General features: G+C 43.2%; 1 protein-coding gene across 1 annotated transcript in view; it reads right to left on the bottom strand.

Annotated features, from left to right (window-relative positions):
- Positions 1 to 23,723, bottom strand: part of gli2a (GLI family zinc finger 2a) — a 93,093-nt gene that overhangs the window by 28,541 nt on the left and 40,829 nt on the right. Inside the window, exons 3-4 of the mRNA XM_039006900.1 lie at positions 15,382 to 15,487; positions 4,493 to 4,698 (exon numbers count right to left, since the gene is read on the bottom strand). Of these exons, the coding sequence (XP_038862828.1) occupies positions 4,493 to 4,698; positions 15,382 to 15,487 (312 nt within the window). The remainder of the gene's footprint in view (positions 1 to 4,492; positions 4,699 to 15,381; positions 15,488 to 23,723) is intronic.

Raw genomic sequence — 23,723 nt, 5'->3', positions numbered from 1 at the left:
GTGGAAGGTAGTGGACTGGACAGACAGACTGAGGATGGTGGAAGGTAGTGGACTGGACAGACAGACTGAGGATGGTGGAAGGTAGTGGACTGGACAGACAGACTGAGGATGGTGGAAGGTAGTGGACTGGACAGACAGACTGAGGATGGTGGAAGGTAGTGGACTGGACAGACAGAATGAGGATGGTGGAGGGTAGTGGACTGGACAGACAGACGGAGGATGGTGGAGGGTAGTGGACTGGACAGAGACTGAGGATGGTGGAAGGTAGTGGACTGGACAGACAGACTGAGGATGGTGGAGGGTAGTGGACTGGACAGACAGACTGAGGATGGTGGAGGGTAGTGGACTGGACAGACAGAATGAGGATGGTGGAGGGTAGTGGACTGGACTGGACAGACCGAATGAGTATGGTGGAGGGTAGTGGATAAGACAGACACAAGGACAGGAGCATGGTAGTGGAGGGTAGAGGATAAAACCAGTAGTCGTCCCGGTGAAACCAGCTCATAAAGCCAGGGAATTCAACAGACAGAAGGCAGAGCAAGGAGGCTCTATCTCATTTACATGGTTTGGGGTGACCCTACACTGCTGTATCAGACATATAGTAGACATTGACAACACTGACTATAAAGGGTGTGGATGTTTCCTATAATTGGAAGATCTGTCCCTTTCTTGATGTAACCAAGTTGATATGCTGATAAAATGGACTGATTCTATAGCTCCACAACAACATAGGAAAAATAATAATCTCTGGGACAATTAACAGTAGTGTCCAGGCATTAGGTTACTAAAACTACACTCAAAACAAGTTGTCTACAACTACTTTACAGGTATTCTATCTCGAGAATTATCTACAGTATTCTCCGATAGGCTCCACGCTTACACAACTTTATTTATGTTCACTCAAGCTTAATGCCCTCCATTTTATGACATACTTCTTTGCCACTACTGCCACTTTATCAGTGACAGAATCTCTTCCGCATTGCTTCTCCTAAAAGCCACAGAGCCATTAAAGTCAACAGGGGAGTACACTCAGTGATTTATCTGTATCTAAGACAGCTCTATCTCTCAGCCTTTGTAGCCTCTCAGGCAGCTCTCTCTACTCTCTTCAACCTGTTGTTGTAACAGGGTCGTGAGGACAGGCCTGTCATCATATGAGCTCCATATTGGGGAGGGAAATGTGCTCTGTTAGTCCTTGCTAATTTCCATGGTTTCCGATACCCAAACATTTGTTCAGAAACGTATACACACATTCTAGCATGTGCACATACACTCTTTCTTTCTCTCTCTAGCTCTCTTACACTCACGTAAGCACTCACACATTCATGCACGCTCACGCATGCAAACACACACACACAGTGTACACTTTTATACAATAGGTAACCAACATTTAATGATTTACAGTTTAGGTTGGAAGTTTACATACACCTTAGCCAAATACATTTAAACTCGGTTTTTCACAATTCCTGACATTGAATCCAAGTAAGAATTCCCTGTCTTAGGTCAGTTAGGATCACCACTTTATTTTAAGAATGTGAAATGTCAGAATAATAGTAGAGAGAATGATTTATTTCAGCTTTTATTTCTTTCATCACATTCCCAGTGGGTCAGAAGTTTACATACACTCAATTAGTATTTGGTAGCATTGCCTTTAAATTGTTTAACTTGGGTCAAACGTCAAATTTTGGCCCATTCCTCCTGACAGAGCTGGTGTAACTGAGTCAGGTTTGTAGGCCTCCTTGCTCGCACACGCTTTTTCAGTTCTGCCCACAAATTTTCTATAGGATTCAGGTTAGGGCTTTCTGATGGCCACTCCAATACCTTGACTTGTTGCCCTTAAGCCATTTTTCCACAACTTTGGAAGTATGCTTGGGGTCATTGTCCATTTGGAAGACCCATTTGTGACCAAGCTTTAACTTCCTGACTGATGTCTTGAGATGTTGCTTCAATATTTCCACATAATTTCCCTTCCTCATGATGCCATCTATTTTGTGAAGTGCACCAGTCCCTCCTGCAGCAAAGCACCCCACAACATGATGCTGCCACCCCCGTGCTTCACGGTTGGGATGGTGTTCTTCGGCTTGCAAGCCTCCCCCTTTCTCCTCCAAACATAAAAGTGGTCATTATGGCCAAACAGTTCTATTTTTGTTTCATCAGACCAGAGGACATTTCTCCAAAAAGTATGATCTTTGTCCCCATGTGCAGTTCCAAACTGTAGTCTTGCTTTTTTAAGTCGGTTTTGGAGCAGTGGCTTCTTCCTTGCTGAGCGGCCTTTCAGGTTATGTCAATATAGGACTCGTTTTACTGTGGATATAGATACGTTGTACACGTTTCCTCCAGCATCTTCACAAGGTCCTTTGCTGTTGTTCTGGGATTGATTTGCACTTTTCGCACCAAAGTACGTTCATCTCTAGGAGACAGAACGCGTATCCTTCCTGAGCGGTATGACGGCTGCGTGGTCCCATGGTGTTCATACTTGCATTCTATTGTTTGTACAGATGAACATGGTACCTTCAGGTGTTTGGAAATTGCTCCCAAGGATGAACCAGACTTGTGGAGGTCTACACATTTTTTTCTGAAGTCTTGGCTGATTTATTTTGGTTTTCCCATGATGTCAAGCAAAGAGGCACTGAGTTTGAAGGTAGGCCTTAAAATACATCCACAGGTACATCTCCAATTGACTAAAATGATGTCAGTTAGCCTATCAGAAGCTTCTAAAGCCATGACATCATTTTTGTGAATTTTCCAAGCTGTTTAAAGGCACAGTCAACTTAGTGTATATAAACTTCTGACCCACTGGAATTGTGATACAGTGAATTATAAGTGAAATAATCTGTCTGCAAACAATTGTTGGAAAAATTACTTGTGTCATGCACAAAGTAGATGTCCTAACCGACTTGCCAAAACTATAGTTTGTTAACAAGAATTTTGTGGAATGGTTGAAAAACTAGTTTTAATGACTCCAACCTAAGTGTATGTAAACTTCCGACTTCAACTGTATGTATTTTCATTAAAAACTTTATTTAAATGTATTCATATTATTTCATCCTTCCACAAAATATAGTCCCGACACAAATCTAGGGTTGCTACCCAAGCCAGCTGGTCGTTCGTTCTATCGGTTTGGTTGCCGGTGACGTGACCCAGTCGTTGAGTCTTTTTGTTCTGCATCTATGGACGCAACCCTGACTTTGTTCTAAATGCTCTATTGCCATACTGGCTGGCAACGTTCTTATCCCTTGCTTGCTAGCTAGCCAACTACGGATAATTTACAGTCACGTCAAACAGCACAGCCAGAATAACAACAATGTAGCTGCGTTTGTTTAAGCTGTTTTCTAGTGATATTTATTTGGATACATCAGTAATAATGAGCTAATGATACACTATTTCACCTGGCATAGATAATGTGCTCTCTCGTCAGGACATTGTTGTTCAGAGGAGCTAGCCAACAACACAGTTAACACAATCACTTCAAACTGAAGCTGGAAAGTCTGCAAACTAGCTGTACTTTGTTTCGTTTGACCTGTTTTTACTTCGTTTCGTTTTAACCGGTAAATTGTAAATATTTTCTTTGTAAATATCCATAAAAATTATGCTGATTCATGACTTCGACTGGCTGAGAAAAGCTGCCTGCCTGTCTGTCTGTCTCCTTCTGACTCCCAACACGTTCATTACTATGGGACAGCTGGAGATTGAATTTCAATACTGAAACAATGTTGCAAATATCAAAGGGAAAGACAGCAAGTTTTACCGCTATTGAAAACCAATTGCTAGTCTAAAAGAAATGGGAGATAATGTCTACATGCTTTTTATAGTGGCGATCAAGTTCATAACTTTTTATAGTGGCGATCAAGTTCATAACTTGCCTGGCTGGGCTGATGAGACAGTGGATTGCGCAGTGAGATGGAACAGAGTAAATAGGCATTTCAACGTCATAGCTTTAGCCGGTGGTAACTTGTGGAATAGACACCGGTTGGAATGCGGTTTTAACCAATGAGCGTCCAGGATTAGACCCACCCGTTGTATAAACCATACACATCCCATTACATGAGAGGATGAAAGGAGAAAGTTTTAATGTAGCAGAGTGTATTAGGTGTTAGACAAATTTTCACAGTATGGTGGGTAATCTGGTGTGTAAACAACATAACAACATATACCCAGGTGTGTTCTGGGAGATGTGTTCCAGACATTCTCTCTCTGTGTTTATAGCGAGAACTATCCATTAAGTGTTATTTCCCTTAAACACAGTCTGATCCTCTCATCTCACCTCCTTAAAACTGAACCGAATGTCTGTAAATCTATCAACACACACCCTTACATAACAACTTTCAAACTATATTTCTGTCTTATTCTTAGCATTTGTATATATATCATGTACAATCTGACAGATATGGGCGTAGAAAATATGATGCACTTTTTAATATTTTGTATTTCTTTTAATGCTCTGTTACAGTAAGCTCCCCTATAACTGCCAGTAGTTTGTATGCGTGTGTCTCACCTTCTGCAGGGCTGAGTCCGCGGGCAGCAGAGATCATGGAGAGGGTGGGGCTGCTGTGCATGGAGCGGAGGTAGTGCTCCATCTGGGGGTGGACGTAGGAGTGAGGGGGGCTGAAGGGGGAATCCCCCGTCCCTGCTGCGTGGGGGGACAGACGGATCAGAGAGATGCCGTCTGAGATGACCGGGCTGCCTGCTAGGCCATGATGTCTGGAAAGAGAGAGGGAAAATGAGTTAGTAACAGAAATAGAGTGAAAGAGACAACCATGCACAAGCATGAATACCTTGAAAGAGTAATGCAAAACAGTGTTTTGTACAACAGGATTTTTGTGAATTGAACATGTTAGTGGTTTACATGTGCTGTATGTCTGCCATTCAGGTCGTTCCCTGAAAACATGTACATGTCAATCCAGATCCACTACTAGCGTTCCTGATCTGTCCTAGTGAACCGCTCCTGCCTGAAGCATTGAACAAGTTGAGACTGAGGGTCTCAGACTACACTCCTATGAAAAAGCCTACTGTTTGGGTGTCTGTTTGGGTGGGCACAGCCAAGGTGTCTCTCATATTAGTACTTAGCCCTGTTACGAGTCAGCACATCCATCCGGATGTAACTGTAAAAAACTGAGGCGTCTCGTCGGCCACCTTCAAGCTACCAGATTAATAGAACAAGATACCCTGACTAAAGTTGAGTCATTGATAATATAGCCCACAGGTCACAGTCAGTGGGATATAAATGTGTCATCTGTTGGCAGGTAACTAGCAGGTCTGCTTGTAGAAACACAGCCAGGAGGCTGCTGTAACTCTTGATAGCTACTCCCTGAAGCCAGAATAGAACACCGAATACCGTGCCGGGTGTCTGCTGGCCGCTGGCACAGTTCTTTTAACTGTTTTTGGCAAAGTTTGTTCTTTGAAGGGGCATGCTACTCCTTGTGTTAATATGGTTGTTGGGTCTAATTGAAACCTCTGTGTGTGGTGAGCCAGGTAGTACAGCACCTGGAAACAGGTGAAGAGGAGAAGATGTCAGGATTTAAACAAAGCAGGCCAGTACCACGTCCTCACCTCTCCACTCTCTGTCTGCTGCTATAGAGGCCTACAGGCTTCTCCTATACTACAGGCTGCTTCTCTTAACCAAGGAGTAGATGTGTCAGGAGGTGTTTTTAAAGAAAGCAGGACAGTACCACGTCCTCACACTTCATTAGTCTCCAAATTACCACTGTAATGAGTCATAGTATGCTGTCCATTGGGGAGGGGGGAGGAGAGGGTTGATGAAGTGGAGCGGGACATGGGGGTGGATTCAGGAGAGTGGGATGAGGAGGTGGGGGAGGATGGGGGAAAGTGGGGACGGTGGGGTTGGGGGCTCAGCGTACCAGACTTCAGTCTGCTCAACTGATGAGTTGCAGGGCAGGCAGGCACCACACTAAAAATGCTCTTGCTTTGAAGAAAAAAGTATTTGAAGCCGATATAAGTTAGTATACACAAAGATGTTTTAATATCTATTAGTTATAATGATAAGAATTCATATTAGATACTACGTGGACCTTAGACTTACAACACACATTTCCGTAGTAAATGCTGATATGTGCCAGGAGTACATGAGGTAAAGAAAATAGTTGAAATACTGATATGGCTTCTTCCCGTAAAATCTGTGGATTTGGTTATACTGATCTCTCACTGAAATCCATAGGGATGAGAAGCTGGCAGAGGCTGGTTGTGGGTCTGAAAGGTGGGTCTGAGATGTTAGCGTTCTTGGCAAGGCCTGGGTTCACCTCAGTCGCTCATTTATACCCCTCTCTGTATGGGAGCCAACCTGCACCCAACCCAACCCAACCCAGCTCTTGCTGCTCCCTCCGTTTCCAGTAAACGCCTACAGACAACCAGCCTTGTCTGATGGCCAACTTTCTGCCGTCAACCCCTCCAATGGACGGCCCATAAAGAGGTCTCTGTTCTGTTCTGGGGGAGCTGAGAAGAAACAGACGCTCCATACACAAAAACACAAGCTGATTCCCTCCCCTTGGAGCTTCCACAAGGCGCGGGTCTAGAGGCCTGTGCAAGTTTCACAGACTAGCGTTCAGCTTCCCTGAAGCTCCAGGTTTCGTAAAACTGGCACCAGAGTGCTCTTATCTGTCTGAGTAATTTACTACGGACCGTGCTGGTTGGTCACCGTCCTTCATGTTTAGCCACAGTGTTCCCGGTTATCGCTGCGCTGTGGGGGGAGTGTCATTTGGAGGCAGCGGTGGGATCTGAGGTGTGACGACCCCAAAGAGCCTTTAGAGCCGGCTGAGGCTGCGATCCCAAATGGCACCCTATTCCTTATATAGTGCACTACTTTTGACCAAAATCCTATGGACCCTGGTCAAAAGTATTGCACTAAATAGGGAATATGGTACAATTTTGGACGTTGACTGACTCGCCTGTGGTCCCGACCTCAACCACAGAGAATCAACACAGAGTACACAAGTGAACATTTTCAAATGTGCCATTTCTTAATAAACATTTAAAGCCAGATAAGAGGCCAATGTTGTGTTTATACATACAGTGGTATGGACTCCTTTCAAGTATTTGGAATATAAGTCAATAAACTTAATTGAAACTGTGAAATTGAAATTGGCTAGTTTGTGGAGGCTGTGAATGCTCTCCCTTATGGGAGCCCCCTCCTAGATGGAATCTAAACAAGCTTGAAGTGCAAGAATGATGAACAACAACTGACCTGACTGGTGCAAAATGAATTGGTCGTGCCCTACCTCCCAGACTTAAATTATTTATTTGATCAGAGCTCAAATGGAGAAATGACATACAATTGACACATATACCTTTCTTAAATCCCTTGAATTCCTTTGTTTCAATGGTGAAGCGTTTCTGAATGCCTTTTTCTTTGCGCTTCAAAATACCGCAGTAACACATTGCAGTTTTCACACATAATCATCATCGAAACCTTATTTGTCTGTCACGGTATGACACAGAACATGTTAACAAACACCATTAATCACACACGTGCATGTTTGAGTCTTTGATAATGAGGTGAAATGTACTACCTTGGCCTGTCAGGAGACAACAAATAGGAGACCTCTCTGGCAGCTACTATTATTGAAGTCTTGTCAATCCGCCCTCTTTCTGACAAGATGTTACTTGAACTGTTTCTCCACAGACAGGTCTTAGTCACAGACGGAGTATGTAGTGCAACAACCCTGAACAAACGAGCCTGGGAGAGCAGTCTCTACATCAGAACCTGTCATTTAAAGAGAATTCCATCATACATAGCGCCATGGGTGGCTACCAGACTAAACTGAAGAAACTGAAATGGTCCTTTGTAGCTCAGTTAGCAGGGCATGGCGCTTGCAACACCAGGATAGAGGGTTTGATTTCCGGGACCACCCGTACGTAACATGTATGAAAGCATGACTGTGAAAGGTCCTGCATGGTCAATCTGATGTCTGCAGTGGCCATACAGCATTTACTGCGATACGGCCTCTGCAGAATTCAGGGCATTCATACTTCATGCGCTTCCTGTAGCACTGCAGAGCTGTTGCGAAGGAAGTTTTCAAGAAAGTGAATTTGTGTTTATACAGGACCTCCCGGCCCACCTACTGTCAACCAGCTATACGAAGCCCTCCACATTGTTACAAAATTTGGGAGGTGCACGGTGATGCAGTACGGAGCTCGAATTTGGCACGGAGCTCGATTTGGCCTCTGCATGCCTCCGGAGGTTTCTCAATTGCGTCACCCCCTCCATACGGAGCCTCCGACCACATTTTCAGATCCAGCATAAATTGGCTTTAAATCGCTTTGGATAAAAGCATCTGCTAAATGGCATTTATAATTTATTTTATTATTATAATTTATATTATGAAGTCATTGGGAGAGTGGAAGACAGACAGTCGTCTCTTTATCTTTGTCTGTAGCTATGTACAGTGCATTTAGAAGGCATTCAGAATCACTTTTCCCATATTTTTTTTTTTACGTTACAGCCTTATTCTAAAATGTATTAAATTGTTTTTTCCCCTCAACAATCTAAACACAATACCCATAATGACAAAGCAAAAACTGTTTTTTGGAAATATTTGCTAATTTATAATAAAAAATAAAAAAAATATCACATTTATATAAGTATTCAGACCCTTTACTCAATACTTTGTTGAAGCACCTTTGGCAGCGATTACAGCCTCGAGTCTTCTTGGGTATGATGCTACAAGCTTGCCAAACCTGTATTTGTGGAGTTTCTCCCATTGTCCACTGCAGATACTCTCAAGCTGTGTCAGGTTGGGATGCGGAGCGTTGCTGCACAGCTATTTTCAGGTATCGCCGGAGATTTTCAATAGGGTTCAAGTCTGGGCTCTGGCTGGGCCACCCAAGGACATTCAGAGACTTGTCCCGAAGCCACTCTTGCGTTGTCTTGGCTGTGTGCTTAGGGTTGTTGTCCTGTTGGAAGGTGAACCTTCGCCCCAGTCTGAGGTCCTGAGCGCTCTGGAGCAGGTTTTTATTAAGGATCTTTCAGTACTTTTCTCCGTTCATCTTTGCCTCAATTCTGACTAGTCTCCCAGTTACTGCCGCTGAAAAACATCCCCACAGCATGATGCTGCCACAACCATGCTTCACCGTAGGGAAGGTGTTGGCCAAGGGATGAGCAGTGCCTAGTTTCGTCCAGACATGACGCTTGGTATTCTGACTAAAGAGTTCAATCTTGGTTTCGTCAGATCAGAGAATCTTGTTTCTCATGGTCGGAGAGTTCTTTAGGTGCCTTTTAGCAAACTCCAAGCGGGCTGTTATGTGCATTTTACTGAGGAGTGGCTTCCGTCTTTCCACTCTATAATAATGTCTGATTTGTGGAATGCTGCAGGAAGGTTCTTCCATCTCCACAGAGGAACTCTGGAGTTCTGTCAGAGTGACCATCGGGTTCTTGGTCACCTCCCTGATCGAGGCCCTTCTCCCCCGATTGCTCAGTTTGGCCAGCTCTAGGAAGAGTCTTGGTTCCAAACTTATTCCATTTAAGAATGATGAAGGCCACAGTGTTCTTGGGGACCTTCAATGCTGCAGAAATGTTTTGGTACCCTTCCCCAGATCTGTGTCTCGACACAATCCTGTCTCTGAGCTCTACGGACAATTCCTTCGACCTCATGGCTTGGTTTTTGCTCTGACATGCACTGTCAATTGTGGGACCTTATATAGACAGGTGTGTGCCTTTCCAAATAATGTCTAATCAATTGGATTTACCACAGGTGGACTCCAATCAAGTTGTAGAAACATCTCAAGGATGATCAACGGAAACAGGATGCACCTGAGCTCAATTTCATGTCTCATAGCAAAGGGTCTGAGTACTTATGTAAATAAGGTATCTGTTTTTATTTTTAATACATTTGCTAAAATAAAAAAATAAAAACAGTTCTCGCTTTGTCATTATGGGGTATTGTGCATAGATTGATGAGTCATTTTTTTTTATTTCATCCATTTCAAAATAAGGCTGTAACATAACAAAATGGGGAAAAGGTGAAGGGGTCTGAATACTTTCCGAATGCACTGTATATTGTAGGAGGAGTAGAAGGTGGAGAGTGAATACAAGCCACACAAACTACAGTACTGTACATTTCCACTTGAGGTAATTGTTGTTTGCTTCACTGTATGATTACCAGCTTATGTAGCTACTCTCTGCTACCCCATTGTTAGATTCCTAGTGTGAGAAAAAGTGCATTTGGACAAGGGATTGCTTGTTTGAGCTTCAAAAACATATGAGTAAGTGCATAACTGTGTGTATGCATGTGGAGTACAGAGGATAGGGGAGGGGGATGTTTCTGTGCGGTCCTTTTGGTGTGGGGCAGGGCAGTAAATGGACATAGGCTGGTTAGGGCCACCTGTACCTACTGTATTCAACACCTCTTTTTAAGTAGCCTTAGTCTTTACAGCAACTCCAGGGTGGTGGAACAAGGAGTTAAGGAAGCCTTTCTCTGGACCAACAGACAGACAGATAGCAGCCTTTACCTCTCCTCCCCAACACTGAAGGTTATGTGAATTCAGGCATCCTGTTTCAGTGGATCTCTCTCTCTACTTTCTTTGCCTGGCTATCTGGAACCGCCAACAAGTTAGTATTTGCCTCTCTGGCATGTTTTTCCCTACTGGCTCAGCAGATGAATTACGACGTGACACACTCTCGTCTGTACTTCTGGGCAGCCACTCCCATTGAGATAAATCACTGTGGCTGTGTGTCAAATGGCACCCTATTCCCTATATAGTGCACTACTTTTGACAAGGGCCCATAGGGCTCTGGTCAAAAGTAGTGCACTATAAAGGGGATCGGGTGCCATTTGGGATGCAAGCTGTGTTACCCCACAGGGGCTGGGGATGGGACTACAGTGAGCTCCTAGTTGTTTTTGGGACTCTTCATCAGGATGCTGAGGATTTGGACTCAAACTTTGATGATATACTATTCTTTAACAAGTGGACTCTGTGTACAGCAGACAAAGGAATCAGGATGACCTAGAAACCTAGTGGGGACAGTAGCTAGTATGCAAAGACACACTTATCTTTTATTCTGATTCAACTTGGCGACTTCTGCAGTTCTTCAAACCAAATTATCAAAATTTGCCAGATAAATCTTGACATTTTCAAACCATTTGATTGATAGCTGCTTCTGTCCTTTCATGAATGCATTCCTCGCAATAATTCACAGGAACTTTTAAATCCTTCCATTAGTACTGAGTGAAGGCTAGAACCAACATCCTAAAAAACTGAGTGTCAATGGACTGACACCCAATCAGCATGCTCAGGATTAACCCAATCTTCCAACGCTAACCAATCAGCATGCTCAAGATCGGCTTCGCTTCTAACGCACGCTCGGGAACTGTACTTTAAACTAGAAAAAACAAATAGCTGATCTGGAAAGTCCATTTAATCAACACATTCCAAGCCTAGACTGATTGCCTGGTAAGCTGGACCGCATGTGTTTGCGTACAGGGGTGGTGCAGGCCGCAGCTCTCCAGCTCCACCTCACAAAACCTTGGGGCAGAATTCAGTTCAGTTCAATGCTGCAATTTGGATCCAACTCCCAAAAAGAATAAATAGCGGTCCTGCTGATCTGGAATGAGTGGGGATCTGTTTTCTGCTTCCTCTCGTTGTGTTGCCGTTTATGTTCTGGGAACGGAAGGCTGGATTTTGGATACTAATTACCCCCTCCAACATGTTGGCAGAGAGAAGAGGCTGGCTTCCCTCTTCACTGACTTGTGGGTTCACACAGAGGATGCCCATTTCCACAATCCACTTTAGGCCTACACCGCACATTATAAGCACTGTCTCAAAGCAAAGCTCTGTACTGTTACACTGTCTCAGAGCAAGCAAGCACTGTAGTGTACTGTTGAGGGATGAATGCATCTTTCCCCAAATGTCCCAATCTTTCTCCAAAGAACTTCGCCAAATTCCCCTAGTCCAGACCAGCGAAATGCTCCAGGCAGTTTACTCTTATGTCTTTGGTGCATCTAGCCATATCCATGAGTAACTAAGAGGCCTATCTAGCCAGGTACTGACTGATGCAGCATCCCTCCCTAGGAACTCTGGTTCTTGTTCCTCCTGTTCCTTCCATGATATAGACTGACTAGGTGAATCCAGGTGAAAACTATGATCCCTTATTGATGTCACTTGTTAAATCCTCTTCAATCAGTGTAGATGAAGGCTAGGAGACAGGTTGAAGAAGGATTTTTAGTCCTTGAGACATGGTTTGTGTATGTGTGCCATTCAGAGGGTGAATGGGCAAGACAAAATATTTAAGTGACTTTGAAAGGGGTATGGTAGTAGGTGCCAGGCACATTTCACGCTAAACAGTTTCCCGTGTGTATCAAGAATGGTCCACCATCCAAAGGACATCCAGCCAACTTGACACAACTGTGGGAAGCTTTGGGGTCAACATGGGCCAGCATCCCTGTGGAAAGCTTTCGACACCTTGTGGAGTCCATGCCCCAATGAATTGAGGCTGTTCTGAGGGCAAATGGGGTTGCAGCTCAATATAAGGAAGGTGCTCCTAATGTTTTGTTCACTCAGTGTATATGGAAACTAGCTATAAACAGAGAAGGAACTGTCCCATAGCTAGCTCTGTTCTGAGGCGCTGCCAGCCAGGCATGAAGGCAGCATCCATCCCTTCTACCAGAGTAGGAATAGTCCGATAGCTGTAAATATGACAGCTCTGACAAAATGACCCATGCCCTCATTATTTTCCAAGCAAACAGTGATGAAGGGTCTCAGTGCGGAGCCGTCTTGTTCAGGTAGACAGGAAGCAGAACCCCTGACATACTGCAGTGCGGGTAACAAAGCGACATACACCGCCGACATATGACACCGCTACTTAATTTGCAGCGCAAGGTATATGTAATTAGGGTGATTTTGGCACAGCCGGAGGAACAGACAGCTAGATCAGGGGCTTGATGAATTAGGGGAGCACTGTCAAGATCAAATCACATTAATCATGGCAGTCGGAGTAAGGACTCTGTTTCCAACTCCACTCGTCCTCCTCCCTGGTTTGTCTAGTGATGAATAGCTTTTCCACTGCAGGAACCAAGTATGTATCACCATCACCATCAGATCTGGGAATGCAAATAGAAGTCCCACAAACCTATTGATTTGTTTCATCCACCTCTTTGTGTTTTTTAAGATAAGCGGAGAAAGGAGAGGAGAGCTGGCAATGTTAAGCAGACCAAACTTTTTCTGGGACGGACAACAAATTAAAAGGTGTGGACTGGAAAGAAATGTGTCAGTTTGGGTGGAGCCTGAATGACAAAAATAAGCCCAATTTGGCCAAAGTTCTGTCTATCTTTCTTTCTTGATAGCTTGCATGCCTGCCTGCCTCAGTCTGTCTGTCTGACAGATCCCTCTCTGTGGATCTCCTCTAATGTGAAGAGGATGTCTCTCTGGCAATGCTCCCTAGCGTTTCAGCGCACCCTGCCAGCGGAACTACAGAGCTTTCCAAGTCCCACACCATGAAACGAAAGGGAGATACCAACGGAAATGTTAACATTCTGTTGTATTGGTGCTAAACCGACTGGTTCTTTATTTTCTCCTTTCTCTCTCTCAGTATCATCTGTCTTTAATATGGACCTGGCTTTCTCTCTCTCCGTTTGGAAAGGTTTCTCTCTCTCTGACTTGGATGAAAGGAGGGAGAGATGGCGGGACCACCGAGGGTAAATCACTCCAGGGTGATGACTGACCTGCTCATTCACATTCTTGTAAAGAACAGGACACACTCCAGAAAACATTCATTTAATTAAAGATAAGGTTTAACAAACTGAAACAGAAGCCAGTGCCCAACAATTTAGCTAGATCAGGTATTCCCAAACTGGGGTATGCAATGCCATCGGGGATACGCCAAATTCATTTTTTCCTTAACATTTTCAAACAGTGCTTTTAGCTGTTGCTCATGTTGGTATCTGTACTGATAGTGCAAAAGCCATGACATAGTGGAGTGGTAACGCACGTGCAAGCAGTTGCTCCGAACGCCACTTGGGTACACTGCCACATCCACCGAGAGGCTCTTGCTGCCAAGGGAATGCATGACAGCTTGAAAGACATTTTGGACACTACAGTGAAAATGGTTAACTTTGTTAAAGCAAGGCCCTTGAACTCAAATGTATTTTCTGCACTATGCAATGATATTGGCAGCGGCCATGTAACGCTTTTACAACATACAGAAGTTTGCTGGTTATCAAGGGGCAAAGTATTGACACGTTTTTTTTAATGAGAGACGAGCTTAAAGTTTTCTTTACTGACCATAATTTTCACTTGTCTGATCGCTTGCATGATGACTAGTTTCTCACACGACTGGCCTATCTGGGTGATGTTTTTTCTCGCCTGAATGATCTGAATCTAGGTTTAAAGGGACTCTCCGCAACTATATTCAATGTGCAGGACAAAATTGAGGTTATGATTAAGAAGTTGGAGCTCTTCTCTGTCTGCATTAACAAGGACAACACACAGGTCTTCCCATCATTGTATGATTTTTTGGGTGCAAATGAACTCAAGCTTACGGACAATGTTAAATGTGATATAGCGAAGCACCTGAGTGAGTTGGATGCGCAAATACGCAGGTACTTTCCCGAAAAGGATGACGCAAACAACTGGTTTCGTTATCCCTTCATGTCCTGCCTCCAGTCCATTTACCGATATCTGAATAAGAGAGCCTCATCGAAATTGCAACAATGGTTCCGTGAAAATTTAAATGAATCAGAAGCCACTTCCTGATTTCTGGATTGGGCTGAGCTCAGAGTATCCTGCCTTGACAAATCACGCTGTTAAGAGACTGATGCCCTTTGCAACCACATACCTATGTGAGAGTGGATTCTCGGCCCTCACTAGCATGAAAACTAAATACAGGCACAGACTGTGTGTGGAAAATGATTTAAGACTGAGACTCTCTCCAATACAACCCAAAATTGCAGAGTTATGTGCATCCTTTCAAGCACACCCTTCTCATTAATCTGTGGTGAGTTAGTCACAATTTTCAATTAACAAAAGGTTTTATATGTAAGATGGTTAAATAAAGAGCAAAGTTATTTATTATTATTATATTTTATTTGTGCCCTGGTCCTATAAGAGCTCTTTGTCACTTCCCACGAGCCGGGTTGTGACAAAAACTCACACTCATTCTTATGTTTAATAAATGTATCGTATAGTGTGTGTGTGGCAGGCGTACAATGATGGCAAAAGAAAACAACATTTGAGAGTGTGCTGACCCTGGTGCTAGAGGGGGTACGCAGCTGGAGGTTGAATGGGTACGGGACTATAAAGAGTTTGGGCACCACTGAGCTAGATGCCTTGGCCATAAACACTCACATTCTGCCCTCCTGTGCAACACAACTGGTGCAAATCTGAACTTAAATTCAAACCACCACTTTATGAATTAATGAGTACATTAGTCTTACTTACCCATGCATGGCGTGGAGGGGATGTGGCTCGTAATGATACCTCCCCTCGTGGTGACGCATATCGATTGGGATCGGTGTGTGAAACGTGGGGAAGAGATGGTGAGGACCTGTACAGGGAGGGGGGAAGAAAGAGAGAGAGAGAGAAATGTAAAACACCTAAGACAAATGTCAAACAAAAAACATAAGCAGCAAAACAACCCAGAGCTACGATATGAATACTTTGAAACTCTGAAACAGTATAAACAAACGCAAGAAATTGAATTATACCAACAAGACACTTGATGAAATTGAAAACGCAATTGACCAAAATCAGTTCTGGGACATGTGGAACAATTTAAGCACAACAAAGCCACAAGAATTAGCCATACAAGATGTAGGAATTTGGAAAACTTATTTTGATAATCTATACAAAAACATCCCACAAAAAGACTTACAACAGAACCAATTAGAAATTAAAGAAAAATTGAACATCCTTGAATCAGTCATTAAAAACAACCAAAATCCATTAGATTACCCAATAACCCAACAAGAACTAAATGCAAAGCTCAAGTCCACCAAAAAAAGAGGGCAAAATCTTTGCTTGCTATATTGACTTTAAAAAAAGCATTTGATTCTATTTGGCACGAAGGGCTATTCTACAAAATTCTCCAAAGTGGGCTTGGTGGTAAGGTGTATGACTTAATAAAATGTATGTACACAGAAAACAAGTGTGCAATAAAAATCAAAAACCAAAGAACAGAATTCTTTTCACAATGTTGAGGTGTGAGACAAGGCTGCAGTTTGAGTCCAAATCTTTTCAACATTTATATCAATGAATTAGCAGACATGTTGGACCATTCTCCAGCGCCAGGACTCACACTATTTGACACAGAGTTGAAATACCTGCTATATGCTGATGACTTGGTACTTCTATCACCAACCAAAGAAGGTCTTCAACAGAACATTAATATTCTAGAGCAATATTGCCATAATTGGGCCCTGGCAGTAAATTTCCAAAAAACGAAAATCATGATTTCCCCCCCAAAATACTGATGTCAGAAATACAAATATAAATTCACCCTGAACAACACCATAATTGAACACACTAAAAATTACACCTACCTTGGTCTGACCATATCTGCATCGGGAAACTTTAATATGGCAGTAAATGCACTCAAAGAAAAAGCCCGCAGAGCATTGTATGCAATAAAATTGAAATTATTCAAAATCAACATCCCAATTAGAATTTGGACCAAAATATTTGACAGTGTAATCCTACCAATAGCTCTTTACGGAAGTGAGGTTTGGGGGCCACTCAATAAACTGGACTTTAAAATGTGGGACAAATTATGGCAATCCAATTGAAGCTCTACATGCAGAATTCTGTCGGAAAATCCTACAAGTCCAGAGAAATACACCAACTAATGCATGTAGGGCAGAATTGGGCCGCTTTCCAGTAATAATGAAAATACAGAAAAGATCATTAAAATTTCAGCTACATCTAAATTCAAGTCCAAATTCAAGTCTGCAATTTAAAGCACTTCAAACCCAAGAGCTGAGCCCAGAAACGAGCCCTCTCAGTCAGCTGGTGTTGGACCTAACCAACCAAGCTGACACCAGCACTGCTTCAAAATAAATAATTCCAATAAACAAAATCATGAACCAATCAAAGGACTCATATATACAACATTGGAAAAAACGAAACAAAATCCCAAAGCCGACTAAATTGCTATCTGACCCTAAACAGAGAATATGAATTGGCTGATTATCTCTACTCTGTCAGAGATACGAAGCAGAGACAGATCCTTACCAAGTACAGGCTGAGTGACCACCGATTGGCAATAGAAACCGGCAGACATAAAAAGACATGGCTACCCAAAGAGGAGCGTGTATGTGGTCACTGCACAACAGGGGAGGTAGAGACAGAGATGCACTTTCTCCTTTACTGTGATAAATATTCCTCACCAAGAGATTCATTATTCACAGAAATTACTACATTTATTCCAAATTTGAACTTATTAAACCCAGAGGAAAAACTAAAAATACTCATGGGCGAAGGAGCAATGGCTCCTCTTGCAGCCAAATATGTATTTGCCTGCCATAGCCTGAGGGACACTGAATAATAACATCTGCATAGTAAGCAGTAACTTACTTATTATTACTATTATTGTTATTACTGTTATTGTTATTACTATTATTATTGTTGTTTATCATTCCAAATAGTAGTGGTATGGTTGGTAATGGTAATGATAGCAGTTTAGTGATGGTGGTGGTAGAAGTAGTGGTAATGATGATAGTAGTTGTAGTACTGATGTAATGGTGAAGATGACCGTTATTTAGTTATAAGTTAGTTATAGTTTCATTTTCCATATTTATATTTTTATATTTATTACATTACATTCTACTATTGACTGTTACCCTTTTATTGTTATTATTTTTGTATTTAATTTTGTATTATTATTTACTGCCATTTTATATTATTATTTGTAATTGTTTATAATTTTATTACAATGTATATTGTTGCTTGGCAATATTGACACAATGTTTTTCATGCCAATAAAGCAGCTTGAATTTTTGAATTTGAGAGAGCGAGAGAGAGAGCGAGAGAGAAAATCCACTTCAATAAAGCCTTTCCAGTGAAATATTTTAAAGGGTAAAAAGCTATAATGCAGCAAACATAACCACTTCAGAGGGCTGGCTGAGCAGTTTTGTGTCAAATATTGGCACTATCACACATGAAGAAGAATGACTAAATAAAGAGTGGTCCTGAGGAATCCTTCTACATCTCAAACATGAGAGATGACAAAGACCTGCTGCGATCCATCCCTTTGAACTTGGTGTGTGTGTGTAAGTGTGTGTGTGTGCGTGTAGAGGTGCCCATGTGAAGGAGTCCTACAGTCTGGACATAAACAAGGAACAACAGCATTGAGATGAAAACCTCCCTGCTATACTGGAGATGCTCACCTCACAGGCAGCAGCTAAACCATTATTACCCTACACACTAGTAGTGGTTCATGTAAGAGGAGAGAGAGCACTTACTTGCTGTCCTGAGCTGGAATGAGTCATAAAAGAGAAGCAGCAGGCATTTCACCAAGCTAGCTAGCTGAGGATGATGTACTCCTGCCCCATACCTCCACAGCATGGGGTGTAACTGTACCTTTTTACTGTTCCAATAATACCAGTAATTGAAACGTTAAATTACAATCAGTCTGGTCTGGATCGTTCGCCCCGGGTACTGTGTCTCTTAATAGCGCTCTATGTGTAAAAGGGATGAAACACACAGTTATTTCACGATGAGTGTGTTTATGTGAAAGACTAGAAAAATGCACAAATCAACAATTTCCTGCCATAAAAAGGTTCATAGCTAATGGGACGTCTTGTTAAAAACAACAGACATTCATTAATTAGTGTGATGATTACATCTGAGTCTGAGCCTATTTAGACCCTCTTTAGCCCCTTCTCTAGCTGTCTTTATGAACACTTTCTAAGTTGTAACCAGTTCAGTTTCTCCTCCTTTAACATCCTCCCCTTTTAAATGTATGCTGAATAAAATCAAAGCGTGGATATTCAGCAGCACATGCCACCCCAACAATTGCCCTGATTCTACTCCACAAATGGGAGTAAGTGAAAGCATATGTTTTTATAACTGGATCCAGGCTAGTGTGTGTGCATTGCAGTGAGGAGAAGGAGGAGGCCAGGCCAGCTCTCTTGGGTTGGCTGGTTGGTCTCTGGGATCTCTGTATTAAGATTCTTTGTGCAGCATCATGCGCTCCAGTGAGTCAGAGATGACCTGGGGAGCAGAGACTATAGGGGTCAGAGGTTAGGTGGCACAGATCATTATCTCCTGTGTGGGATAGGGTGATGAAGGAGATAGGGGGATGTGGAAGCAGGCAATGAGGGTGTGTGTGCATGATTTCAAGGGGAAGTTCTACCTGCAAGAGTCAGCATTCCTGGGTCATCACTAAAGCCACTTAAGCCCAGCAGAGCCCCCTGTCACTTTGATGGACAGGCACCACACTACAAAGCTTAGCCCACGAACAGAGCACAAACCTAGGCAAACGACAGAGATTGTTGTGGCCTCATGTCCCACCTGAGAGGAAAAGGACTAAAGCTATATGGACTGAGGCTAAGCCCACCGCAGTGCTTTGCCTCTGAGCAGTGGTGTTTGAAGACAAGACAGGAAACTTTCTTCAACTTTCTTCTCTGAGCATGATGGCTCCTTCCTTGGCAGCCTCCTGTTTGATATGTACTTAGCTTCATTACTGCACAAAGACTCATGGAGGCTCCTGAAGCCATGGCTGAGAAAACATGCCACTGTAACTCGACTCTGTCTGCCTGGAGGCCAAACAAGAATGTTTTGAATGTTTTTCTTTGGGAACTGCAAACACAAAGCAAGACATTACTGGTACTTAGTCGCGATTGAGCCTATTGTTCTCATGATTGCCTGTTGTACCGTAACCTAATTTGTGGGTTATTGTGACATACAAATGCATGGTTTCAGGTATGCACTGTCCCAACAACTGTGATTGTTGTTAGAAATGGTTGACTTGCATGGAATTGTTTACAAGCGTTGTGGCATTAATCATGAAGAAGAGAAGGTACTGTATATGTTCTTTGTTTTCATCATTGACAGCTTGTCAAGTAGCACAACTGAAACAAAACAGTGTTCATCATGGCATCAAGTCAGTGTAATTGAACATCCTCACCCTCCACGTTACAGGACCTCAGTCTCTGTAACGTTCTACACCGGGTCCTAGGGCCCCCCCTGGGTGCCCGTTTTGGTTTTTGCCCTAGCACTACACAGAAAACTTCATTTGCACCCGGGGGGGGGGGGGGGGGGGGGGGACGACGACCTTGTTTGGGAAACCCTGTTCTACTTTGGACGTCTGCCAACGAGCCTCTCTCTTCCCTTTATATGAAAGAGAAGACACATTCAGACACAAGTCAACTTGTACGTTAGAAGCAACAAAAAGCCACCCTGTAAAAACTTAATGGGGAGATGATTGTGGGGAGAAGTTCCAGCGTTTATCCAAACATGTCTCCTGGCTCCCAACAATTCTGGATGCGAGGCAGGGAGAGTGGGCTGTTGAAGAGGATGGAGTGATATGGAATGGGTCTGGGTCAAGTAGGTCAGTGGTACTCAGAGTCTACTGGAGTTGGCATACCCTAACTTGAAAACAAGAAAATAGGAACAACTTCCTCTTATTAGACAAAGGAAGGAGCCCCAGAGAGAGAGGAGCTGTTCTGATCTAGGGGGATAGACTGAGTAGGCCTGTTCCATCACCCAGACAGCTGCATTGTTTCTTGGGCCACAGGGACAACAAGAGGCAGGTGCAGGTACAGGGGTTGGGTACATGGTACAGGGTAGGGTCCACAGGCACTGGACTGCCAGCTGTCCCCCTGGGTGAGCAGCAATGTAGGGACACACTGCCCCAGCCTCCCCTCACACACTTTTGTACCCTGACACTCTCACTCTCCTCTGGCAAGACAATGCTGAAAGTGTCTAGAACACACCGTCTCACTTTGCTCTCTGTAGACTCTACAGTAGTGTAGACTATACAAAACTGCATGTAATCATAGACATAGAACTACTTGAATGGATAGAAGGGATTCTATTTCCTTCTGAAGCTAGGCCAGTAGAGTCCCTGCCCATCTTCCGAAAACACCTGAAACCATACCTCTTCAAAGAGTATCTGAAATAATCCCACAGCACCCCCCTCAACCCCCACCTTACTATGAGGAAGGCTCAAAAAATGGTCAAAGACTCCAGTCACCCAAGTCATAGACTTTTCTCTGATACCGCACAGCAAGCGGAGCGCCAAGTCTACGTCCAAAAAGCTCCTTAACAGCTTCTATCCCCAAGCCAAAAGACTGCTGAACAGTTAATCAAATGGCCACCAGGACTATTTACATTGACACACCCTTGGTTTTTACACTGCTGTTACTAACTGTTTATTATCTATGCATAGTCACTTTACCCCTACCTACATGTACAAATGACCTCGACTAACCTGTACCCCCACACATTGACTCGGTACCGGTACCCCTTGTATATATAACCTCATTATTGTTATTTTATGGTTACTTTTTTTAACTTTAGTTGATTTAGTAAATATTTTCTTAACTCTTATTTTTCTTAACTGCATTGTTGGTTAAGGGCTTGTAAGTAAGCATTTCATGGTAAGGTCTACACCTGTGACAAATAAAAATGTATTTGATTTGTTGTTGTCCCACCTAGCGGTCTTAAGATGAATGCACTAACTGTGAGTCGCTCTGGATAAGAGCGTCCGCTAAATGACTCAAATGTAAAATGTAAATGTGAGCCTCCAGTGCAGAAAGGTTAAGTTACAGCCAGGATGTTCTCATCAGATTCTAGTTAGTGTCCGTAAAGCAGCTCATTGTCACTTCAAGGCAGTTACTTTCATCTCTGTGGATCACTTAGTGGAGTTGATCCACCCACCTCATGGGAACATGCTTCTTAAACTGTGTTAACTTTGTTTGTGTTCATTTACATATCTGTGTGCTCTCAACACCTGTAGATGTTCCCTCATCATTACATTTGCTTAAATGTCTTTAAAAATATTATTGGATTCCATCCCCCATAATAATGTTCTTAGATGTGTCAAACATCCAGACAACAACCTTTATTCTTGTTGTGGTCGGGTGTGATCTCACCCTAAAGACAGAGACATGTGTTATTAACAAAGGGCACTGGTGTGTGTTTTTTGTCTGTGATGCTCAGAGCAAAGGGAAAACATTCACTTTTCATGTCCAGACACAGCCAGCAGTAGCAAGGATCAGATCAGGGCTCTACATTGAAGTGAAGAGGGTCTGCATCCCAAATGGCACCCGAGTCTCTATATGGTGCACGGTTTTTGACCTAGGACCCATAGGGCTTTGGTCAAAAGTAGTGCACTATATATAAGGAATAGGGTGCCATTTGGAACGCACAGGGGGTCATCCACTAAGGAAGTACTTAGTGATAATAATATCGAGAGAGAGAGAGACCTAGCCTGGACAGGGTAATTAAAACAGCTTTTCTGTCTCGCTCTCTGAGAAAATGAGGGAGGACGCTAGGGGAGAGGGGTATGAGAGAGGGAGGGAGCTAGGGGAAGAGAGGAAGGAGGAGAGGAGGGGGCTAGGGTAGGAGGGAAAGAAGGAGAGGAGTAGGAGGGGGTTCCATTCAGACAGGAAATTCCAGCAGAATAAGTTGGCTGGGGTCCTAACTACACAGCACCATGCCAACTTCTACACACAACGAACGAACGGCCCCGTCCCGTCTTGGCCTGTGCTGCACTGCACCATGGGAAGCAAAGCAACAGTCTGACCGGCGTAAGGCTACCGGTGGCTGGAGGAAAGATTTCGGTAGCTAGCGTGCAATTTGTTAACGCCAAGCTGAGGAGAAATACAGGGAGAGAAGCCTTTTTTTAGACGTCAATAGTACTGCACATCCATTCAACCACAACAGTTTAGCCCCATTTGAGAGGTTAAACTGTTCCTATTGTGTATTTAGACTGACCTATGACTATTATTACACACACACACAGCATGAACCAGCCAGGTTAATAAGCCTGTGTGGTTAGTCAGATCCTAGTCCAATTCAACACACACAACAGGTTAATAGGCCAATGTATTAAGACTGATCCAAGACCAGTTTAAAGTTCACAGCCCAAGGTTTAGTCTGCGGTGCTGACTCCTCCTGAGGCATGGGCTCACCATGGCGACAGAAGGATTACGGGCTTACAGCAGAGCACGAAACAACCATACCACCTCTGAAAGGAAGTATTAAGTGTGTGTGCGTGCGAGAGAGAGAGACTGTGTGTGTGTGCTCTTCTCTTCACACCCCTCCCTCAGGGGCAGATGGTAAAATGATACATGTTTTATTGATAGGGGATTTGGGGTTAAAGGTAAGTAAATTAGGTCAGGGCCTGGCTCCATAGCAACATGTGATATGAAGAACGAATGTCTATCAGAGAACCTGTGTTTATTTTCTTTGAGTGATTTGAAGTTTGAAGTCAGTGACTGGCTGCTAAGAGGCAGAGGAAATTCACTTTAATATTCAAATAAACATACAGTATGGAAAAGTAACATTGTTTTCAGTTCCAGCTCTGTTGACTCAGGGAAGTGGTTGATTTAAATTATTTATTTGAAGACGTTGACGTCTCAAACGGTACATTGTCCATTTGGTGACAGTTACAGCTTGGCTAGGGCATCCATATGCCGTGTTAAACAGTAAGATTGAGGGGGCTGAAGGGAGACTATGTAGGGAGGATGGGAGAATGTTCTTTGAAAATGTTTTTTTATAGAGAGGACTCATTATTCCACTTCAGATTCTTGGAAGGTGTTCATTAAATCATATCAGGC

This window comes from Salvelinus namaycush, chromosome 13 (genome assembly GCF_016432855.1).
Source record: "Salvelinus namaycush isolate Seneca chromosome 13, SaNama_1.0, whole genome shotgun sequence".
Taxonomy (NCBI): Eukaryota; Metazoa; Chordata; class Actinopteri; order Salmoniformes; family Salmonidae; genus Salvelinus; species Salvelinus namaycush.
Note: the sequence above shows the minus strand (reverse complement) of the source record. Positions and strands in the feature narration are given on the sequence as shown.